Source organism: Lygodium microphyllum, chromosome 21 (genome assembly GCF_053477565.2).
Source record: "Lygodium microphyllum isolate KBCC chromosome 21, Lygodium_microphyllum_v1.1.10, whole genome shotgun sequence".
Classification (NCBI taxonomy): domain Eukaryota; kingdom Viridiplantae; phylum Streptophyta; class Polypodiopsida; order Schizaeales; family Lygodiaceae; genus Lygodium; species Lygodium microphyllum.
The window spans coordinates 41,588,468-41,613,225 of NC_141155.1; the positions used below are offsets into that span (position 1 = coordinate 41,588,468).

Genomic DNA, 24,758 nt, shown 5'->3' on the forward strand with positions numbered 1-24,758 from the left:
TCATATGTCTATATGTTGATGATCTTTTGCTTACATGGATACATCATGATCAGATTTCAGCATTCAAACAAAATTTGCGATAAACTTTTGAGATGTCAGATTTAGGGCTTTTGCGCCATTACTTGAGCATTCAGTTCATTCATGATGCTAGAGATGTTGGATTATCATAGTCTAGATACATTGCTAAACTTCTTGAGAGGTATGGCTTACAAGATTTCAAGCTAGTTTGTACACCAATGGAACCTGGACTGAAGCTGTCATTGCATGATGACAATGATTTGTTTGATATCCATACATATGCTCCAGCAGTTGGATGTCTTATTTACTTATGCAACACAAGACCAGACAGACAATTTGCAATTTCCGCCCTAAGCAGATATATACATCAGCCACACATGTCACATTGGCAAGCTGTTAAGCGTGTTTTCCGTTACTTGCAGGGTACTAGGACTCGAGGATTGCTTTATGCCAAGAAGGGACCACTGAACTTACATTGGCAAGCTGTTAAGCATGTTTTCCATTACTTGCAAAATACTAGGACTCATGGATTGCTTTATACCAAGGGGGGACCACTGCACTTACATGGGCAAGTTTTGCCAAGTGGCAACCTTATAAACTGAATTTCCAGCATTATCCAACCCATTATATTATTTTTCAAAATATAAATTTTGATAATTATTTCTATGCCTAGAAAAATAATCTAACTAGCCAACAATTAAATTGGCTAGGCCAATTTATCACCCAAGTGATCCTGAGCACTCATTAGCTCGGAACTAGCATTACTGCAGTAATGCCAATTCCCTAGTGTCACCACTAACACTAATGAATAATTAAATATTCTAGGCCAAGTTCTGACACCTAGTACCACCTAGTACCTATCAAGCATAACTTATTACAACTTTTGTCTATGGCACCAACTTTTTGTTAACAGTCATGTTTGTCATGCCTTGTCATCTCCTGCCTGTGAGCCTCAGTCTGAGTCAGACGAGGACATTAGGAGCTCTGACTTGTCTATCACTTGTTTTGACGGAGGAGGTGGCTCATTCTAGAGCACTCAGATGTGCATTTCCCGGGGCAGTTTCTGCATTCTTCAGCCTGCCTCACCTGCCGGACATTGTCCACCCTTTTCGGGATTTTTCTGAGCATTCCTGGCATTTTTACCAGCATTAAATGCTGGTCAGATCAGCATTAAATGCTGGTCGGACATATTTATGGCCTCAAATTTCAGGTCGGCCAGTTTGTGGGTTTTTTGGCTATTTATAGCCATTTCCCACTTGGCAGTCAATTGTATTATCAACTTCCCTCCTTCTTTGGCAGGTGCACACTCCGACTCCGTCATCTTCCTCCGTCTTCGGTGCTGCCGTCGTCATCAGCCTGATTTGGTGCCCTCACTGACGCTTTGGGCTGCGTGCAGGGGCTGATCAGTCCACAGTTTTGTATTCAGCATTCATTACAGTCAGTGCAGATTTTCTTCCTTCATTCTCTGCTTTCTCTCTCCTCTCCTCCGTGTTCGTGTTCTTCTTCCGTTGCGCACTCTCACATGGTATCAGAGCCAAACTGAGAGCACGGAGGTCTTCATCGACTGGAGAGACACCACACCTATCATCTGTTGCTGGCCCCCCTTCTCTCCAACAGCCAGGCGGCCCCTCCAGGTGGTCTATATATTTGCGTTTGCTGCATCAGCCCCTTCCAGAGGCTGCCACGTCATCAACCAGCCCCTGTTTCCTTGCATTTTCAGCTGGGTGGCCTTCTTTTCAGCTGGGCGCCTCCAGTACAGCCTGCGTTTTGCATCCAAGGTGGTCGTATTCCCTCCTGGCGGCTCATCTCCAGCTGGCGCTTCTTTTCTTGGCTGCGTTTTGGTGCCTGGCAACTTTCCCTCCGGATTTTGTGCCCTACACAGCTGCATTTTCACCTTCTGGTGCTAGGCGACCTGATTTCCTGGAGTTTGGTGGTTCTTCTAGTGGTTGGTGACCCTTCTGGTGGTCATTCTTCGGCATCGGCACAGTTTTCTTTGGTGTTTGGTATTTTGCAGATTTAGAAGATGTCTTATCATCAGTCTACAGGTTTTGATGATTCAGATGACAAGCTTTTGTCTCGACATTCATCTGAACGGAGGCGTGATTTCTATCACGAGGACCGTCGTCCGGAGTCTATTCCTCTTTCCCGTCCCCCTTCTATTCATGTATCTCGGCGAGCCTCTTCCAGTGGGCCGAAGATGCAGCCTTTGGTACCCCCTGTACAGGTACCCATACTTCCTCAGCTGCCCAAAGAGGACCGGTTGGATGGCTCCAACTTTTCTCTATGGTCCTGCAAGGTGGAGTGTATCTTGGGCTCCTTCGATCTTTGGGAGCTTGTTTCTGTTCCTATTCCCCGGCCTAAGGTGGATCCCGCAGATGGGACATCTATGGATCGTGCAGCATTATGGGATCGGCTCAATTCTAGAGCCCGATCTTTCCTCTTTCTGAGTTTGCAGGATTCTGTCCTTGTTCATGTTCACAGGTTGAAGACTGCAGCAGACGTGTGAAGAAAGCTCGCGTCTCTCTATCAACAGAAGACGTTTGCCCACCGGATATCTCTCGAAAAGAAGTTGCGGATGCTCGCTATTGATGATAGTCCTTCCATGAAGGACCACATCAACAGATTAGAGGATATGAGCGATGAGCTTGCATCCCTCGGTTGGACGATATCTTCTGAAGACATGGCTATGATTGTTTTGACTCAGTTGCCATCGCCTCGGTTTGATGTCTTCTACACCAGCCTTCTTACATCGAGGACCCGTGAGAAGCTTCTATGGGAGGAGCTATCCCCGCTTGTCTTGGAGCATGACGAGCGACTCAGAGAGGTCAGTGCTAGTGGATCCGACTCCACTAGAGCCTTTGTTGCAGGTTCGGGAGGACAGAAGAAGAAGAAGAAGTCAAAGGCTAAGAAGAAGGACAATTCTTCAGGATCTGACTCAGATTCAGAGAGACCGAAGTGCCCACACTGTGGGAAAGGGACACATCCAGAGGAGAAATGTTGGAAGAAGTACCCTCACCTTCGTCCGGGAGCGAAGGGTGGATCTACATCGGAGCCTTCTTCTACCTCTACACCAGCTGTTACCCATGAGTCAGTGTTCCTTCATATCCATGCTGTGGAGGAGGATCCTTCTTCCGTGACTGCAGTGTCTTCTGCGCAGCCTTGGTTAGTGGACAGTGGTGCTTCGAGTCATATGACTCCCCGAGGTGATTTGTTACAGGATCTCCGTCCATCAGAGGGTTCAGTCACTGTTGGTGACATTTTATCAGTGCCTATTAGTGGTGTTGGCACATTGCCTTTGTTTACCGACCGACCTTCGAGCTTCTTTTCACAGGCCCTACATGTTCCGGATTTGGGCCTTCCCCTCCTCTCAATTTATGGCCTTACGAGGCTTGGCACACGAGTGATCTTCACCGAGCATGCCGTTGTTATTGAGGATTCTTTTACAGGAGCTATCTTATCTACAGGTTGGCAGGAGAGCGGGCTTTACAGGCTCCATTCCCCTTCTTTGATGCAGGGTCCTCCGAGGCAGTCTATTGCTACACCCGTTCCCGCTTATGCACCTTCTATTCCACAGGTTCCTTCCCATCCCCCACCCTCTCCTCCGGTGGTTCCCTCGTACCCCCCATCCCTTTTAGAGGGGGACAATCTCGGTGATGCGGCTGTGAATTCCCTGGCCCCTAGTGTTTTAGAGGGGGATTCCCAGGATCGTGAGGAGCTCCTTCAGCAGCAGTCTACATCGACGGACTTCATCGACCTTGGCATTCCTCTTGCCACCCCAGGATCCGTTTCTCCCTTGGCCTTCCGCCACATCCAAGATCTGAGAGGGGGTGTTAGCAGTCATGTTTGTCATGCCTTGTCATCTCCTGCCTGTGAGCCTCAGTCTGAGTCAGACGAGGACATTAGGAGCTCTGACTTGTCTATCACTTGTTTTGACGGAGGAGGTAGCTCATTCTAGAGCACTCAGATGTGCATTTCCCGGGGCAGTTTCTGCATTCTTCAGCCTGCCTCACCTGCCGGACATTGTCCACCCTTTCCGGGATTTTTCTGAGCATTCCTGGCATTTTTACCAGCATTAAATGCTGGTCAGATCAGCATTAAATGCTGGTCGGACATATTTATGGCCTCAAATTTCAGGTCGGCCAGTTTGCGGGTTTTTTGGCTATTTATAGCCATTTCCCACTTGGCAATCAGTTGTATTATCAACTTCCCTCCTTCTTTGGCAGGTGCACACTCCGACTCCGTCATCTTCCTCCGTCTTCGGTGCTGCCGTCGTCATCAGCCTGATCTGGTGCCCTCACTGACGCTTTGGGCTGCGTGCAGGGGCTGATCAGTCCACAGTTTTGTATTCAGCATTCATTACAGTCAGTGCAGATTTTCTTCCTTCATTCTCTGCTTTCTCTCTCCTCTCCTCCGTGTTCGTGTTCTTCTTCCATTGCGCACTCTCACACTTTTATCTCACGATCCTAAGTCCCACACTCTGAAATAATTGGCGTACACCTCATATGTGCAAGTCACATATGCACATTTGATTAGCTTTTAATCGAATGCAAGCAAAACAATAAAAGTTCATGTCCTTGTGATAGTATGATTTAGTGTTTCATCGTCTTCTTCTTCTGTGTTTTCTAAGTTTCTCTTTTCTCTTAGTGTTTGCCATACACACTCTGTGTTTCTCCCTGCAAACCCTACCATCTCTCTCGTTTGTTTTCACAACAATCATTTCTTAAGATGGTATCGGAGTATACCTCTTATTCTAATAACAAATTATCCATTGGCAACTTGTCTACAACCAATCACCATCAATACAAGCTGCACTTTGCAGTCAGCCATCTCCATGTTCCTGCCACATAATCAACCAGCCATCTTCATCATCCTAGATTGCTGCATTCTTAAGCTGCAGCTCCTGCCCTACATCCACAATGTCTCAAAGCGCTGTCCAATGTCCATTTGCTACTATATTTGCTACCGATTAGTCATCGACATCTTCATCCCTATGGTTTTTGAGACAATGTAGCCTGTATAACTGTTCTTAGCCATTCACAGCAATTGGTCAGACAGTCTGGAGACTATATGCTGCAATTCGAGATCCATTCAAAGTACGACACACTCTCCAACTCATCTCTCTGCTTTAGTCTTTTCAAAGACATGAGAGTTCAAGGTTTTGCATTCACTTAGCATAGTGTATTTACTACATTGAACATTATATTATTCATTCTTCATTCTTCTTCCATCATTATTGTCTCTGAGTTACTCTACACAACTAAGTTCTATTGTTCACTTTGTGCTTTGTCATGCATTTTCGTCTATATTCTGGGTTTGAGTATTTCTTTACACCTGTGTTTTGCCTTTTTTGCAGCAGATTTTGCAAAATCAGTTTGGCCTATGTTTGGATCAGATTTGCTGCCATTTTCATCAAGATAGCTGATGTTATTGACTGATTCGCTGACTATTTGCTGGTACAGCTGAGATATTGTTGTTTGCACAACCATTTTCAAACCCTTTTTTTTTTCAGATATGCTCTTTGGTAGTCTAGATCTTCAACAAGTTTGCGTTTTCGGCCTGCTTTGGACACACTTAAGGGGATGGACCACACATGTCGATCATCGTGCTTCTATGACTACACTCTCTTCACTTTTGTTCCTCTTATCTTTTGAGCTTTATTGTTTGCACAGTTGAACTCGTGGTTTTGGGTTGAGTCTTGGCATGTCCTCTCTCCCTCCAAACTCTTGCTTTATTTCATCTTTTTTGCAACTCCTCTCAAACAGCACCTCCATGTTGCTCTAATATTGATAAATTTAGGGGACCTAACTATCTCACTTGGAGTGCTATCATGAAAGCTTGGTTTGTACAAAAGCACTTACAGTACATTATTTGAAGAGACATCCTATGTCCCCGAATGCCCTCTCCTATTCCAAAAGATTGGGACAGAGACAATTATGAGAAAGCAATTCTCAGCACATATCCTGCTCTTCTCTACTTCATGTCTAAAGATGTTCTTCCAATGGTTACCTCCTATAAGATGGCTTCAAAAGCATGGGAGAAGTTACATGTTATATACGAGACTCTATCAACCATGCAAGCTCTAACCCTCTATGACTAACTACAAACCATCAACTACAAACCATCAAGTTTGAAACTTTAAGGCGATTGATACAATTCTCATTCCTTGTTTGTGTGACACAAATATAAAATCTGCTTCAACACATGGAATCTGCCCTTCCAGAAACACATCTTGCAGGGACTATTCTCTACGAGCTTCCTCCAAAGCTTGATGGTGTGGCCAACACCTTACAAATCCAGATATCGGCAGCATTTGTTAGTTTTGAGCCTATGTCCTCTATGATGCTTGATCATGAGGCTTCTTTGCATTTATAGGGAGGCTATCATCTTGATAAGGTGACAAACATGAAGCATTTGCAACTTCAGAAAGGGTTGACAGCAGGAGAAAACACAATGTTACCATTTTGGCAAAAAGAGGCATCTCCGAAAGGAATGCAAAGAACTAGCAGCATTGCAGCAATCAAAGGAAAAGAGAAGAAGAAGAGTAAGGACTCCTCTGATGAGTCATCATCGTCATCATTGTCTTCCAACTCTGACTCCAACCCTCCAGCAAGGCTATGAAGGCCTCCTCTGTCGCAAGTACATTTTGATCAGAAATAGCAGTGTGGCAGGGTGGATGATGCTGCAGCAGCTGATGCTACTTCTGCTAGGCAGCAACAGCAGTCAAAAGGGCTGCAGGGGCAGTCATGCTTATGGCAGTGGCAGCTGAAGGATGAGGAGCTAGATGCTGAAGAGTAACGAGACATTTGGCATTACCCCCTACTGGGCTGGCAGTTTACTCAGCCCTTGTATTTCTGATGTACTTTGTGGTCCTTTGTGGGACTAATGTTGTACTTTGTATTTGACCTCAAGGAAGATTTTTTCTTGAGGTGTTATTGATAGAAACTAATTCTCTCAGGCCAAAAAAGAGGTGGCATTCTTGCTCCTCCCAGCGGGAGTACATCAATGCCTGCATGTGGCTATGTATATAGACTGCACTCCAGTAGTCCGTCTCTCCCATACTCTCCTGGCCTATCTAGTACGCAAGGGCACTTATACAAAACCAAATCTGTCATAATGAACTCAAAAGATGCAAGCATTTCGAGACAATTGTCTCAGCCAAAGATGACTAGTCTTGAGGTGTAATGTATCAGCAAGGAAAGCTATGTAAGGGCACGCAAATAACAAGTCAGTCCAAATTAATCAGATTGCGAAGTTCAACCAGGGAGTTAAACATTTGACTTCTTACAGGGGCAGAGGGATGCATGGGTCGGAACGAGACTCGAAGACGCGCACAGGGAGGAGGTCCGGTCGGGGTGGTTGTGCCAATATCAAGTGGGCTAGAAGGAGCCCAGAAGGCCCTCCGCCTACTATGACTGAGCCACCGCTATCCGCCATTGCCCTTTTCCCACCACCACCACCACGTCCTCTTTCTTGTTATCTTCTTTTGTATCATCAATCAATGCATTTGTTGCGCATCCAAGAAGACTCGCATCGATATTTCACACGTTTCAGGCTTTGAGGTTAGTTCTTTTGTATTTGTAGGGAATGTACTGTTTCTCCCACGAAAAAGCTCCGCGGTGATTCGTGAAGACTTTGGGTGACAGATTTCGCTAACCCGCTTCAAGCGCAAAGTGACATTGCAATTTGCAAGGTAAGCAAATTTGTGTCTCCTCTTTTTCCTCTCCCACATATTCTGAGTTTGGAACTAGGTTGATAGTTGCAACTCGGTAAAGGAGTATAAAGTTCTATATGTAGTTCTTGCATGTTTCTTATGTAGCAGTTTTACTACTGGTGTTTAGATATGTGACGTGTTTCAAAGCGAAGTATATTTGTAGATAAGGTTTTGCATTGTTTAAATTCATGGTGAATCTCGAAAGGAGAATATGTATGCATACGTAATTCGAGTCACTTGTCATGATTTTGAACATTCACATTTCTTTTGGTATGTTGAATGAGGTTTTTTCTTTTCAAAAAATAATACTTTTCACATCTTGTTGGGTATCTGTATAGGCTATTGTACCCTGACACGGTTGCATTTTTCTTACACATGGTGGCTTGCTCAAAATTCCTAGCCTTGTCTATGCTATCAACTCTATTGCTTCTATGTTAACCTTGAAGTTATCCTTGAACAACTGGAATGTTTATATGTCTTTCTTCATTTTCTTGACGGGATTTCTTCGATGTTGTTGGATTCTTTTCTCGATGTTTGTCATTTATCCTACGTACTCCTTCCCATTTTTCTTACATCTTATGTTGTAGATGAAGTACTTGCTTTTGTGTCTTTGCATTGGCGTTTTTGGATTGGATCGTGGGTCTTGGTTGCAGATGGTACTAGATGATATGGAAGTACTTGAGCTGGTGGCTAGACTTGCAGTGGTTGAGGCTCGAAGTTTGGCGCTGGCAGAAGTTTGGTTTCTTCTTGGTTTGCTTCTATCTGCATTTCTACAACGAGAGAAGTTGATATTGTTAGTTTTTTTTAAATGTTTAAGAAAAAGTCGTATTTGAGAACTTGCATGTTACGTAGGTTATGTCACTAAATGGATCGGAGTTGGAACCGTGTTTCTAGGTGTAGATCTCTCTACTCAGTAGATATGTGACCCTCTAGATGGTTATTGCATGATTGTCACAACTGTGATTGTATTGGTTTTTTCTCATGTAATCTTCTAGCATGTCCTTGCCTTCTTTTTTCGTGACTTCTACCAACTAGGTGAGTGAGATGTTAAATCTGTAATGCAGCAACTCAATTGGGTACGTTCTGATGCCATTTGTTCTTGTGTCCAGTAACACTTGGGCCATGCTTTGTTTGTAATGGATTGTCAACCATGTCTTTGTACTCAAGTTCGAGTCTGTCAAGTATGTATTTAAGGAATCCAACATGTTAAGTGCATGTGAGTTAGCATTGTTGTTTGTGGAGGTTGTGTACCAATTGCAAGCTTGTCATCTGATGTGAGATGTCGTTCGTTGTCGAAAATTTGAGTGCATGTGGCCATCAGTTTTTTGAGGTCATTGTACATTGCGAAGCCATTGACACATGTTGATGGCTTTTGCCCAATGACGTTTTCCATTCTCATCTGGTTTGTTGTTACGTACCTGCGATTCTGTGTATTTGCAGGAGTCATCTTTGACTTGATTTTTGGTATATTAACAAACAATGTTTGAAAGAAGGTATAGAAGTTTGGTTTATTACTTGCTACAAGAACTGTATGAGATTGTTGTGTGATAGAATGTGTTGTGTTCAATCTTCTTCTTTTTTTTTGGTTGAGCTATGTTGTTTCTTTACTTGAGTCATGGTATCAAGAAAGGTGTCAAAGCAAAGGCAAATAGATCTGGAAGGCTGATGATACGTAAATTTCTTCTTTCGATTATGCGAGAGAGCATTACATACACTAGTCCTGATGCATACATGCTTCTAATATTGTGTAGAAGTATTTTTTGGTTCATAGTGGCTCCTTACGATTTGTGACTTGTGATCGCATATGCGGGGGTCAATGAGAATGTGGATTTATGGTACCACTTGCTATTCAGTGCCTTACGTTGGTGCTTGCTACGCTGCAAGGTGAGTTATTGGTTTGTTGAAAGGATCGTGACTTGGATTCCTGATATTATTTTGTCGTTTGTTGTGTCGATACTATTGATCTTACACATCTCACTATTTGTTGCACCTATGGTGAGGTCAATGCTCTCGGTTTCTCATTGCAATTGCCTCAACTGCTATCTCTCTATCTCATGGAAGTTATTGTCATGTAGCCAAGTCTGTAATGCTGGCTCGTTGTATTCATTCATCTGAACGTTAATGGTCCAAATCCGTTCAGTTGTGTAGTATTTATGTAGAATTTGGTTGTTGTACTTACGAACATCTTCCTTGTGTATGCATATGATTGTTGTTTTTTGGTCAATGAAATCTAGGACATCCTTCTTGTCGATCATGCATTGACATAAGCATTCATGTATCTCTCGCTTTGTTGGACAACAATGCATGATCACTCGTAGGAACTATAGGAACAGCAAGTCGCGTGTGTGCCACCGAACTAAGGTTTGGAGAGTGTGTTGCTTTCCATGTGCCCAGTATGAGGAGGATGTAATGTGACATTGTTTGCAGAACTCGATTTGATGGTTACAAATAGGCAGTAACTGTGTAAGATCACCAAATAGTATCATGAGCTTCTTGCTAAATGGATTGAGCAATGAGCCTTAGTAGACGCTCACTATCTGACGTACTAATATATTGAACGATGTTCTTGTTAACATGGACATCTCATCGATGATGATTGTGTCAACTTCTCTTATTGCAATGTAGTATTCATCCATCTCTTGCAATTGTACTAGATATTGTTGTGCACGTAGTGGTAGCTTGAACTAGTAGTGGACCATGGTGGATAGACTCCATAGTCTAGTTGTAGCTACTCTTGTGCTTGTTGTCAACAATACACGCTCTTATTCCTGGCAATGAGGTTATAGCTGTAGTAACGTATGAGGAAAATTTTTCCATTGCCTGGTGTGCCGCTGACGATGTGTAGGCAGTATGTTGCATTGATGAGGTGGTTGTAGATAGCTTATTATTCTATTATTAGAGTACTTTCAGGAATTGTTCAAAACTCTTTCATAAGCTGTAACATCTTTAACCGTATTGATGTGACGGTACTTTTGCAGTCAGAAGTTGTTGGAGGTAATGTGAATGTCGGGTTGTCTTTGATGAAAGGGATCTTTTGAATGATCGTGTTCATCAGTTGGTGGGTTTAGTCCAAGGTGAGCAAGTTTCTTTGCATGTAGTCCGTGATGTACATTTTGAGGTCTTCCTCGTCAGACATGAGACCATGGACTTGGCACTCGATGTAGTATGATTGTGCTGAGTTCTTGGCATTTATTAGTTCGTTGTTTGACTTGAAAGTTATTCATTGCAGTAATGTGTTGAAGAAGAAACCTTTAGTTTGGTTGCCTGGGTGAAAATCAATGAAACATACCAGTCTCGTATGCTCCTACACTATATTGCCATAAGCATTGTGGAGAGTGGATTCATGATCAAACGTAGTAGTGGTTTTGGTGATGTTGTAGTTTTTGTGGTAGTAGTAGAATGTTAAATGCTCTAAGCTCGATGGCAAGGCACAATAAAGGTCTATAGGGTGCATGACGATATTCACTATCCTTGTGAGCTTCTGTTGTCGTATTTGTGGAGGGGAGCTATCAATATACTCGATGGACTCGCTTCTTGTGATTATTAGAATTTGTAAGCAATTCAGCACCACTTTGGTGGGATGACACTAGCTTGCACAATATTGTGGCGGAAATTAATTTCTACTTGTTTGAGTCCAAGTCCTGCAATCCAAGTTATTGGCATCTTTTGTCTGGATGCTTATCTTCGTGATCAACTTCGCCTTCATTGCGTACTTGAGCAAGTATTAAGAGATGGAAGAGTTTGTTACTCTTTTGAATATTCATGTGCGCTCTCCATAGGAGCAGTAACGTTGGGTGATAAGGCATAACATTTTGGTGCTCATCTCCATGACTGTAGTAGATGTATCTTTGAGTTTCAGGGTCTATTATTGGTTTCGGATCATCACGTGAGGTGTGCGAAAATCCGTACTTGTATTTACCGTGGTCATTACTTTTGCTTATGTAGCAGGCATGATGACACCTATGAATTTGCTTTGCCATGATGAGGGCTCTTAGTTTTCTTGTCAAACTGCACCAATCATCATTGGATGGAATGTACACACATATCTCGTTAGTCGTATTTGCAACGTCTACCTCATGTAGCCATAGGATTATGTGTGCATGCAAGGAGCCCCTATGTTTGGATCTCATACCTAATGACATGGTGCTGGATGTGCCCAACGCATACAGGTTTTCCAAGGATTATTGGCTGAAGAAAAGATGAAACCTAGTGTGAAAGAGGCTACTGCACTCAATTGGACAATCTTTCCATGAGAATTCATGATTGAACTCCTTTACGATGCATTCCAACTTGTCGATCTCGGCCCACCTAGGACTGGTGACCTTGTTTGTGGTGAACATAAGGAAAAAATGAGGCATTCCCCTTGATGAAGTATTCTTGAATGTCAACTGTAGAAAACCAATTTATCAAGATTTGAAGTTAATCTTGAAACTATATTAATATGCCCATTAAAGTAGTTGCAAGATTCGAAACAAACTACCCAATTTGTGCTAAATATTTTTCTCTCTTCAAATATCGTTTCTATGGCTAGGGCCCCAAACTAAGGGGGATTATTATTGCCCTTGAAGAGCCTATTACGAGATGTTGGCATTCCAAGGAAGTAGATATGGGAAGAGTTTGTCGAGTATGAGTAGCTCCCCACCCAGGATTTGGAGACCACTAGCACAACATTAGGCATTGAGGCGTATATGCCTAGAGGAGGGCTTGTCACGAGATCACTTGTAAGACTACAAGCAAAAATTTTTCAATCTTAATTTGCATTAAAAATATATTATTTGTATGTATATGTATAGAAATATCCAATTTCCTAAATTGTAACTTATGGATCTAACAAGACTCCTCTTCAAAGCCTGGCAACATGACAAAGTAGGGTCATCCACTAGGCAATGTCACTTAGTAGGACCCTGGTACACGCTAGGACTTTATCTATAACTACTTTGACATATAATGATCTAAACAATCTTTTTCTAATTATCTTTTTGTTTATTCATGTGTATAATGAGTCTTCCCGATGATGATGATAGACCTTCATGACTATATTGTAAAAATTACACGGTGGAGCGAACAAAATCTGAGAAAGAGATAGAGAGTACACAACAGATAAGAATAAAAAAAAAATCTTTAGCTCCAAACAACTAATACAAAGATGGCGCTGTCCACCCATGTGCTTCCACTGTGAAGCTTAGATGGCGATCTACACAAAAGATAGGTGAAGAGCTTAAGGCTAGTTGGAATAACTTTGTCTGGGTGAAAGATAGATGATAGATGGATGTGAAGGGGTTTAGCTTTTATACCCGCGAAGGTAGTCAGGTTAGCCTGATCGATCTACCATATGAGCCTCCACTAGTCGGCCAAGGAATATTCCCTTTACTGTTGGGCCAAGGGCATTGTCCCCCCTGGGACCCATCCCCTCAGCTAGGGGCCCTGGACCTAGACCCCAAAATAGGGGCCCCTAATGACTCCCTTACCCCACAACTCGATATAATGTGCCTCGAGTTGCTACTAGCTTAACTACTCCATCTAACCCAAAGATTAGATCCACAACTGTCACCTTTTTTCCATCCGGTCACATAGACCTCATCTGACATACAAGTCAGGACTCAACCAATATCCGAGCTCACATATGGCTTCTCCTCATAATGGGGGCCTTACAACTTTAAGCACCATGGATCATTGGTGGTACCTTGTGAGTGTGGGGCATTGAGCATATCTAACACCCCCCTCAATGTCCACCCGTAGGTGAACTATCTCCTCGGCCAAGTCTCTGAAGATGAACTTAAAGCAGATCCTTCATAAGTGCTTTGGTGAAAATATTCGCTCCATTATTCTCTGTTGGACAGTAGACTAGTTCCACTATCCTATCCTTGATCAAATCACGCACACGGTGACATTGGATCTCTATATGTTTGGTGCACGCATGAAATATTGGATTTTTGGCAATGGCGATGTAACTCTGATTGTCACATCTCAACACAATTGGTTCTTCATCCTGCACTCCCGTATGCCATAGGATCCTTCTCAACCATACTACTTCACATGCAGTAAAACAAGTTGCCTTGTACTCTGCTTTGGTAGAAGACAATACCACTATTAGCTACTTACTAATCCAAGAGAAAATTCATGAACCCAAAGAGAAACAATAACCAAAAACTGACTTCCTAGAATCACTGTTTCCTGCCCAATCTAAGTCATAGTTCTCCAAAAGAGAAGTTCCAAAACTGTAATATGATACCATAGTCAAGAGTTTCCTTCAAGTATCTGAGCACCCGCATCCTAGCTTTCCAATGACTCTCATGAGGTTTGTTTGAGAACCTACTCAAAACATCAACAACAAAACTATATCTAGTCTGGTGTTACACAAGTAGATCAGACTGCCGACCAACCTCCTGTACCTCCCAATGTTTGCTAGTGCTGATGTATCCTCAATAGATAGCTTTGCATTCACCTCCATAGGTGTAGCTCTCTCCTTGCACTTGGTCATGTCAAATGTTTCAAGATCTCCCGTGCATACTTCTTTTGAGAGATGAAGATCTTTCTTGGCTCTTGCCAGACTTCAATCCCCAAACAATAGTGCAGCAAGCCAAAGTCTGTCATTTCAAACTTAAAACTTAAAGCCTTTTGAGTTTGGTTGATCATATCTTCATAGTCACCTGTAATAAGAAGGTCGTCCACATATAGGACAATCACTACATACTTTTCACCATCCATGTAAATATATAAGTTAGCATTTGAGACACATCTTTTTGAAGTTTAAGCTTAAAAGGAACATATCTCTCTGCTAGTACCATGCTTTGGGGGCTTGTTTCAGCCCATCCAACACCTTCTTCAGCTTACACACTTTGTTCTCAGAATGGGGAGCCTCAAACCCTGGTGGCTAAGCCACATACACCTCCTCCTTGAGGTCACAGTTTAAGAATGTTGACTTAATATCCATTTGGTAAATTGGCCACAGCTTTTGGGCGGCCACTACAATTACTATGTGAATAGTGGTCATTCTAGCAGTTGGGGCAAATGAATCTTGAAAATCAAACCCTTCAACCTGTGAAAGTCCATGTGCAACCAGTCTGGCTTTGTACTTTTCTAAGGTACCATGAGCCTTTTACTTTACCTTCTAGATCTTGGTGCTAATAACCTTTCACTTTGCTAGCTGATCCACTAGCTCCCAAGTGTCATTCTTCATTATGTTATACTCGATTTGCATAGCTGCCTTCCATGTTGGATTTGCAAGTGTGTCTTCTAAGTCAGTTGGCTCTTGTAGTTCTCTCATAATCTTAGCCATTAAGGCCATATTGACTATGTGAGTAGAAGCCTCCTTTGCTCCTCTATTCTCTGAGACCTCCTTGGTCTGTTTGCCTTCTTCTCAACAGATGTAGGCATATGAGTATTGTGTCCATAGAGCTACTTCACCCAATGCAGCAATGGATTTTCTGGTGGGGTGATGTCAGGTTGGTGAACTTTTTCCTCATTATTTGAAGATGATGCTTTCTCCTCATTAAGGATAGAGACAGCTCTCGGGATAGGTTCATAGTGGACTACTTCACTTGATGATAAAGTGGAAGGACTCGCCTTCTTCTCCTCCACTGTATGCGACTGCTCCTTGAACACCACATCATGGTTTACGATGATCTTCTTTGCCTCTTGGGCATACAAATTGTAAGCCTTCTGCTCATCATTATAACCCAAGAATATACATTTTTTGCTTTTTGGTTTTAACTTTTTTCTCTTCTCATCTGGAACATGTGCATAACATTCACATCCAAAAATTTTGAAATGTGAGACAGATGGTTTCTTACTAGTGTAAGCCTCATGAGGTGTTTTTCCCTTGAGAGCCTTTGTGTAGCTCCGATTTAGAATGTAGACTGCATTATCAATAGCTTCAGCCCAAAAATGGTTAGGTAATCCCTTGCCCTTTAGCATGCATCTTGCCATCTCCACAATGGTGTGATTCTTGCTTTCCACAACACCATTCTGCTAAGGTGTGTGAGGCATTGTCAATTGACGCTTGATCCCTTTGCTCTTGCAAAAGTCTTCAAACTCCTTTGAGTTGAACTCACCACCACCATCTGTTCTAAATTTCTTCACACTTTTTCCTATTTTATTCTCAACAAGTTTTAGCCATTCTTTAAACTTAGCAAAAGCTTGAGCCTTATCATGAAGGAAGTACACCCACATCTTCCTGTTGTAGTCATCGACAATCAACATAAAATAAGAAGATCCCCCCATGGCCTGTGTAGGCATCTTACAACACAAGTCAGCATGCACCAACTCTAGAGGAGCCTGTGCTCTATTCTTGCTTTCATGTGGAAATGCCTTTCTCTATTGTTTGCCTATCATAAAAGCTTCACATGGTTCCTTCAATTCACTCACTGCAGGTAGGTGAGCAACGATACCTTGCTTATGCATCTCCTTCAACACTACAAATCCAATGTGTCCAAACCTTTCATGCCAAAGCTTACTTGTGCCCACTCCAACGGTGGCTCTAAGAGCACTTAGCTCATACAGGTTATTCCTTCTTTCTCCTTTGCCCACAACTTTGCCAGAACTATCGAGAATTTATGCAATGTCTTATTGAACCTCACTTCATGACCAAGATCAGTTATGGTAGCAACTGATAATAGATTTCTCCTAATTTTGGAAACATATAACACACTTGAAATATTTTTGACTTCACCATTTACAGCAATAAAAGAAATAGTATACATGTGCCCATAGCAAGGCATTTTGCATCATTTCCAACTACCACAGTGATGGATTCTTATAGAGACTACATAGAATTGTATAGACCTTTCTTGTTGGTCATGTGATAGGAGGCCCCCACTATCTAACACCCATGAGTCAGTGGTAGATTCTTCTTGCATCGAGGAGCACACTTCCTCAATGGTCACCATGATTAACTTCAACTTTGCTTTAGCTGTATTGGTTATCTCTTTCCCTTTACTTTTAAGGGTACCATTCTTTTCATCTACCTTCTTAACACGACAATCTCCAATTGCGTGCCCTTTCTTCTTGCAATAGAAGCACTCTCCTTGAAACTTCTTCTTACCGCCCTTCTTCTTTTTGTCACCATCATTTTTAGTAGAGGAACCACCTTTGCCTTTTGCATTGGCAGAGAATGCAACATCTCCATTGTTGCTTCCTTCTCGGGCTTTCAGCCTCAACTCCTCCTCCATCAATAATGCATAAAACTCCTCAAAAGTCAAAGCTTGAGGTCTCACCTGGGTATTAAGGGTAGTTATTTGTCCATCAAACTTTTGTGGACAAATCTGAAGATACCTCCGAGCTAGTTCCTCGCTAGTCTTTTGTATCCGAACATTAGCCAACTGGTCGTGCATATCCTTAATCTGAGTGACGAATGCTTCAATAGTCTCTCCTTCAACAAACTTATCTGCTGCTAATTGATTCTCCAAGTTTTGAATCCTTGTTTGGTTTCGTGTTTCATACTAACTCCTCAGTACATTCCAAGCCTCTGATACTTTTTTTGCATGCCGGAACATAGTTAGAATAGCTTGTAACTAAGGCACACAATGCATCTGCATTCCTTCATTTCCAAGCTTGTAGAAGATCCGCATTCGGAGGAATCATCACACTAGAATTTGATGGGTCAAGGGTAGGCTGTGGTTTTGTGGAGTCCCCATCATAGTCTCCAAAAGCTCATAAGAATCAAGGATAGTTGTAATTTTGAACTTCCTCAAGGTGTAGTTTGTACCATCTAACTTGCCTTCATTGAAGGTTGGTGGATGAATCCTTAGTGTTTGAATAGCTGGTACATCAACACCACCTCCTGCACTGCTTCCTGATGCGCAGAACCGCTTCTTCTGAAAGATGACATCATTCCTCTTTGATGTTGAAGCCTTTGCCTCTTGCACACTCTCTGATCCCTAGAGCCCCTTGGGCTCTGATACCATGTAAACATTACACAGCGCATCGGATAGAATCTGAGAAAGAGATAGAGAGTACACAATAGATAAGAGGAGAAAAAAAAAACTTTAGCTCCAAAGAATTGATACAAAGATAGCTCTATCCACCCGTGCGCTTCCATTGTGAAGCTTAGATGGAGACCTAGACAGAAGATAGGTGAAGAGCTTAAGGGTAGCTGGAACACTCTAATTGGGTGAAAGATAGATGATAGATGGCTCTGAAGGGGTTTAGTTTTTATAGCCCGCAAAGGCAGTTAGGTCAGCCTGACTGACCTTCCATATGAGCATCCACTAGTTGGCTAGGGAATATTCTAGGGAATATTCTCCTTTACCGTCAGGCCAGGGGAATTTCCCTCCCTGGCCAGTGGTCACTTTCAAGGCCCCCAGACCCCAAAATAGCGGCCCCTGATAACTTCCTTACCTTGCAACTCAATGCAATGTGCCTCGAGTTGCTACCAGCTTAACTACTCTGTCTCACCCAAAGATTAGACCCACAATGGCCACCTTTTTGGCATCCAATCACATAGACCTCATCTGACATACAAGTTAGGACTCAACCAATATCGGGCTCACATATGGCTTCTCCTCATAATGGGGGCCTTACAACTTTGAGCACCATGGATCATTGGTGGCACCGTATGAGGGTGGGACATTGAGCATATCTAACATATATCTTGATCTATGACCCCAACACCCTCTTTGTCTACCACCCCTCAGTAGGGCCTTTTGATGAGATCAAACCATTCAGCACCTGGGTGGGCTCATATGGAGTCACGTGTGGCATCAATGCAGATGGGTGGATCTTTCCCCTTGAAGGTGGATGGATCTTTCGTCAATACATGGGACACCTAGTAGAGCTTTATTTTCCCTGAGTCCACGTACAATAGCAATACATACTAGTAAAATAATATCACCTTGTTCTATCTATCTTCTTGCAATGCAAACACTAGCTAAAGCTTGAAAAGAAGTCTATGATTGCCCAGCTAGAGTGAGAGTTCAGAGTGGGATGGAGCCACATGAGAGTGTTGAGTGAGATGATGCAACTTGTATGAATGCATGGTTAGTGTCTCTTGCTGCATGTGTGCGTGTGTGAGAGCTTATGAACTTTTGCTCTTATGTCATGTTGGAAATTATGTGGTTGTTGATAATGATCATGTAACTATTTATTTTTTTAGTAGAACAATGATTGGATTTGTTTAGCTTTCTCCCTGACCTACTGATTTCTAGCTACTATTTTGAAGTAGACTAGATGCTCTCTCCCTAACTTAGGTAAAAAATGCTTTTTTTAAGCAAACCTCTTGATTTCTAACTATTGTTTTAAAGCAAACCAACTGATTTCTTCTTGAGGATAAATATTGATCAAACATACCAATTGCTAATGATGGTCCTAGATAATGAATTCCTCAAGTAGACATGCTGCCCATTCTTTTTCTCATTTGATTCTCACTTGGATCAAAAGAGGCTATTGTCCTTTTGGTATTGCACACCATATTGTCCTATTGACATAACTTGGTTTAAAATTTATCATACAAACCAACTACTATTGATTGTCTTGAGCACTACACTCCATAAGTAGATGTGCTTTTCATACTTTTTATCATTTTCCTTTAACTTGGACCCACACATCCTATGGCCTTGTTGGTGGTACACAACTTATGGTATTGACTATGTAGATTCGCAACTCCTTGAAATACATTCTCTTATTGGGCTCAATATAAACATTAGTTGAATAGCATACTATTTTCTACCTTTTGAATACTATATGCTTCGTATGTAGCTTTGCAGAACTTTAAGCAGACCTACCACTTTTACCTACTCTTCTTGAAACATGCATGTTGCTTTCTACCTATTGCCATGAATTGGTTTAAAACTTGAACATACATACTAGCTACTATTGACTCTCTTAAGTAGTAAACTTATCAATTAGACATGCAACTCATACTTTTTATCATTTTCCCTTGATGTGGATATGTGCTACTCTTTGTCATGATCTATGTAATGTACATGAAGCATAGTTGATGGAGTAATATGTAATATGGTGATAGGTCTTATGAGGTCCTAATAATACTATACAACATTCTTCTTTCTACTTACTAGCCAAAACTTAGTTTCAAGCACAAGCTAGAATTGAATAATGATCACATCTCAACCTCAATGTCAAATTAGCTATACAAAGCTCCTATGTAGTAGTTGAAACTACAAGCTCAAAGTTAAACAAGCTAGACCCATTCAAAATAACAATTTTGATTAAATATGATAAAGATTTGACATATGAATAAGTCCAAGAAATCATGATACGACCTATCCTACTAGTAAAGCAGAAACCATGTCCCAAATTTTGTTATCATGCAAATCTTTGTAAGAGGAGATTACTCAACACACACATAGCTCAAATACTCCTTAAGCTACTTTTTCTCAAGGAATGGACATAGCCAATCTGAAGCCAATACCCTGTCACTATTACAAATATCTGGTGTCTTTATTGAATAACTAGGATGTGATGATTAAGGATGCATTAGGGTTTCCTTTATGAATATTCTAGAGAAAAAAAAATATTATCTACTTTCATGTCTAATGCTCGAACAAGAAATAAGGTCTTGATAGCGGATTGTGACAGCTTGCTATCCCTTCAACTCATAATGAAATGATATCCAATATAATTCATTGCAAACACAAGGTCCTAATGAATATGATAAGACTAGCACAAGAGAGAAAAACCAGCTTAATTTTAGTCCAGAGGTGGAGATGCTCTTTTAGGCCTACAAAATCCATAGTTCATTAATAGTTCATCAACAACATGTAATGATGGAATAGCATTTACAAGAATATATCTTGCAACATCTTTGCTCATGTATCCTGGTTCATGGTTATTATTGCATTCCACAAATGTAAAATTGGTTCTTGCGCTCCTTTCTCAACTACTCTTTATTAGACCTATTATGTTACCTTGTGTATACGACTTGCCATCTACATAAAGTCTCTAGTCCTTTGCATGAATAACGACTCTATTTGAAAGAGAGACTATGCTAAGACACAAACCATAAGTGCTTGTGCTACAGACATAGCATGTTACATGATGCCAAGGACCCCATCTATATATGGGTCCACATAAGCACATAAGGGTCACCTTTGAATGTTGTGGAACTTGGATATCCTTAGCAATGAATAGGCCATGTCATGCGCCTGGAATGCTAGAAGGCGCTATCATGTAAGAAGCTCCCCAAAAGCTAAAACCTCTCCATTTGTAGGAAGCTCTCACCCATCCTATCCTCCATGGTGTCTGCAATTATATGTTTGCACTAGAGATTGCAGACAATTGGGCAATACATAATTGCCATGAGTTTCACTTTTAAGGTTGGGAGGCAAAGGTTGTCGCAAGACATCCATTTGTAATTGTTCAATTGCTTGACCATGTTGTATGCGAGAACAACAAGCATCTCAACCATAGATAGCACCTCATCATCATCAACTAGAGATGCATATCCGTGCATGTGAAACGCATAATTGTATTATTGACATACCTAGCTATAAGAATCCAAAACAATAAAGATAAGATTAAATAACACTAACCATAGGACCTCCATGGTTGTAATACGGAGGTGATGGTGTATGAGAGGAATGAAAATCTATACAAACAAAGATGTTAAACTTCAATAGACTTTGCTTAATTTTACTTTAAAACACTTTTAACACTCTCACTACTAGCACTAATAGAATGTACAAGTGTGATTAATAAACTAGCATACTACATTATTTCTTCTTGTATGAATACAACATGAAGTATGCCATGGTCTCTGAAAACAAGAGATTTACAAGAGTCCATGAGGAGTCCTAAACCTTCTTTGAGTGAGAAAGCATAATCTTGCATAACATACACGTGATTGAAACTGCTCCAAGTTGCTATATGCTATGTTGAATGAAATGTAAAACCCAAAGCAAATGGTCAAAACCAAGACCAGAGATCTCGTTTCAGAATGACCGATGCAAAATCATCCCAAGCACTAAATCTTGATGTATCCGCTATATTGAGTGGTTAGAGCTAGACTACCAAGAAGCAACACATATATTAAAGTCACCCATTATCTAGCTTAGTCTACCAAGGGATGGGTGTGCTTTCAAATGAGCCCATAAATCATGATGATGCGAGGAATCATTTTGTGTATAAAGGCCTACTAGCCATAAAAGATCACCATCAATCATGATTCAAATCACAAAAAAATAACCAAATATATCATTTTTCACAAGAATTGATGAAATCTCTCATGAACAATCATGGGGACATAGAATAGTGGATTGCAACACTCCCAACATAAAATAATATACATCCATGACATTCAACAAATTTCCTAGCATCACCATGACTCTTGTTCAATAACATGTAAGGCATTCCATTTTTTCTCACTCAAAACACACCCACATGTCAACTCGAGCTTGCAGGGAGACGTGCTAGCCAGGGTCTTTGAGGGGCCATCCGAGTTGACGATCAGCTGAAGGAGCGGAGCTCCAGAAGCGCGAACCTAGAGGAGACCAACTCGCGAAGCTCAAAGAGAGCATCAACCTCGAGTGAGTGATTAGCACCATTATCCTAGGATAAGGGGAAAACCACCGAAACGAATCAAGACTTGGTTGACATTAGAATGGAACTAGCCAAGTTGCAAGATATGTTGAGACGACCAATGCGCCCATACGTCCAATGCATGTATTGTGGCAGAAACCGCTTGCTAGCCGAGTGTCAAGACCCTAGGTCACGACCTTGCGCTAACTGCGGTAGGTTCGGTCATGACGTCACAGTATTGTAGACTGCCAAGGAGACTTCCATACTCACAACCGTATAGCTAGCCTTACCTAGTGAATAGGCCGCAGCCATTTTTCGGAAGGGGAGTCCCATTGGCCCTCCCCGCGCCCAACGACATTAAGCTGGCCGTTCCTAGGATGGAAATAAATCCTACAGGCATTCCTAGGCCGCCTGGTCCTTACGTAACCCACCCACCGAGTGATGCTTCTATCCACTATGTGAAAGAGCCAAACGAGGAGGAAGCTTACATATGCCCTTACGTTTTGCATGACGACGAGGGCAACGCTATCCTCATGGACTATCACCCCATCCCGGTGATGGCGTTAGGAAGAGGACGAGGTAAGGGCCTAGGAGGGCAGACGCACGATCCAATCACCTGTTGGACCTGTGGCCACCTAGGTCATGTCTCATCGCGCTGCCCTGAGAGGGAGCAGCAAAACAGAGATAAGACTGACCAAAAGTGTGCTGAGTGCGGAATCACCCATCTTTTCGTCGACTGCCCAAGGCGAAAACCGTCGTCTAGCTCAACCAACGAACCATCCGTCCCATTGGGGCTGTTCGGTGTCGAGAACCATGACGGGGAGGCTGCACTTATCCCCTTGCGGGTCATGACCCGTGCCCAAACAAAGCAGGCTGGCATCTCTCTGCCATGACCTAGCAATCTTGATGTAGCCTCGATAGGGAAGAAGAGTCGTAGATGGCGGAAGAGGAAGTCGAAAGCTAAAATCGCACTAAAAACGGAGAGTGTTACAACTCTGCCCACTGGAAAGAAGGTCTCCAACGTAGAAGCAGAGACGTCAGTCCCTAAGACGGCCGAAAAGGGAAGCGCTAAGGTAGGGGAATACCCGCACCCGAAGCGACAACTAGAGGCTATAGAAAAGGTGAGAGAATGGGTGAGGGAAGCCCAAGAACACCTAAAAGACGCTGAGCCCATCATAGAGGATGGGATTGATAATCTCTCCAGCATAAGTACGCCAACCTCGCTCCCACAGCGAAGCAACTACACCACAAGCGGTGCCACCAAGGCCAAGCCTCGGTGCTGCTACAGGGATGCGGTTTAGTCACGGCCACTGGCCAGGACAATCCAGGTTAGGAGAGAGACGAACGCCTAATGATCTCCTAACCACACTAGTGACTACCCCTGTAACACTTAGCCTGGGAGATCTGCTCAGGCAGCACCCCACCCTATGGCAGGATCTTAAGCAGTGGGTTGAAGGGTCACAAGAGCAGGCCACGACAGACCCTCATGACCATGAGGCAGAAACGCAAATACCAAGTTTGACGCTGCACTCTACGCCTAAGTCCGTCCACGTCAATGCCTTTTGGGAAGGCTCCGAGATGCATGCAGTCTTACCAGTCTTAGCCCTAGGCGATACAACGAGGAAGGGAATTGTAGACACGGGGGCTGGGATTAGTGTGCTTAGCCATGCAGTGCTTCAGACTTGGGGAAACCCACCTGTTGAGACTGCTAGGTTTAATGTCACACTAGCAAATGGTATGAGAGTCAAGCCATTCAGGGTGCTTAAGAATTGGCCAGTGAAGATCGGAGGTGTCCAGTTCTCCGTTGACTTTATAGTCATGAAGGGAGTAGACTACGACATCTTACTAGGCCGTCCCTGGATGCGCAACGCTAGGGTCATCGAAGATTGGGGTAACGGCTTAATCTTCCTTGGCAATAGGACAGACGCTGTGAGAGTAGAGATGGACACCTAGAAGACCTCATCCGTCGACTTAGATGCCATCTCTGTTATGCTCAAGGGTAACGCTCAGGTCAAGAAGTCCTACGTGCCCTTGACCAGGTATATCCCATGCCTAGAGGACGAGCGGGATTGGATGCATGTCCTTGCTACAATCGACCTGCCGTTCTCTGATCACGAAGCATATGAGCAAGCCATCAAAACAATCGGCAAGACTGACGACACACCCTCTGTGCCAGTCTGCATGATGGCAGGAAGCCTTCAAGGGAAGCTGAAGCCCGTCAACTCCCACGTCCCAACCAACAAAAGGGAACTCCAAGAGATACTAAAATATCTATCGGACAAGCTAGCTGGCAATCCAGCTGCAAATCTCAAACCACTCCAGGATCTCGTAGATGAATCCAAGTGGCAATGGACTAGAGTGCATGACTTAAACCTCATGTATAATTGGGCCCTAGTGCCTGACCAACGACCAGGGATAGACTGAGCCCTAGGAGATGACGAGTAGTCTGATGAAGAAAATTCGAATGACGAATACGAAGACTGCCAGTCCTTCAGTGATGAAAGTGAGGGTGAGGTAGATACCATGGAATACGACACTGAAGGACAAGAAATAGAGC

The 24,758-nt window shown here is 42.7% G+C and overlaps 1 protein-coding gene across 1 annotated transcript in view; it reads right to left on the minus strand.

The window, feature by feature from the left end:
* The window catches only part of LOC148017929 (uncharacterized), a 71,930-nt gene extending 64,302 nt beyond the window's left edge, over positions 1 to 7,628 (minus strand). The window contains exon 1 of the mRNA XM_087661988.1: positions 7,304 to 7,628. Within this exon, the coding sequence (XP_087518114.1) occupies positions 7,304 to 7,452 (149 nt within the window). The 5' untranslated portion in view covers positions 7,453 to 7,628. The remainder of the gene's footprint in view (positions 1 to 7,303) is intronic.
* Positions 7,629 to 24,758: the final 17,130 nt, after the last annotated feature.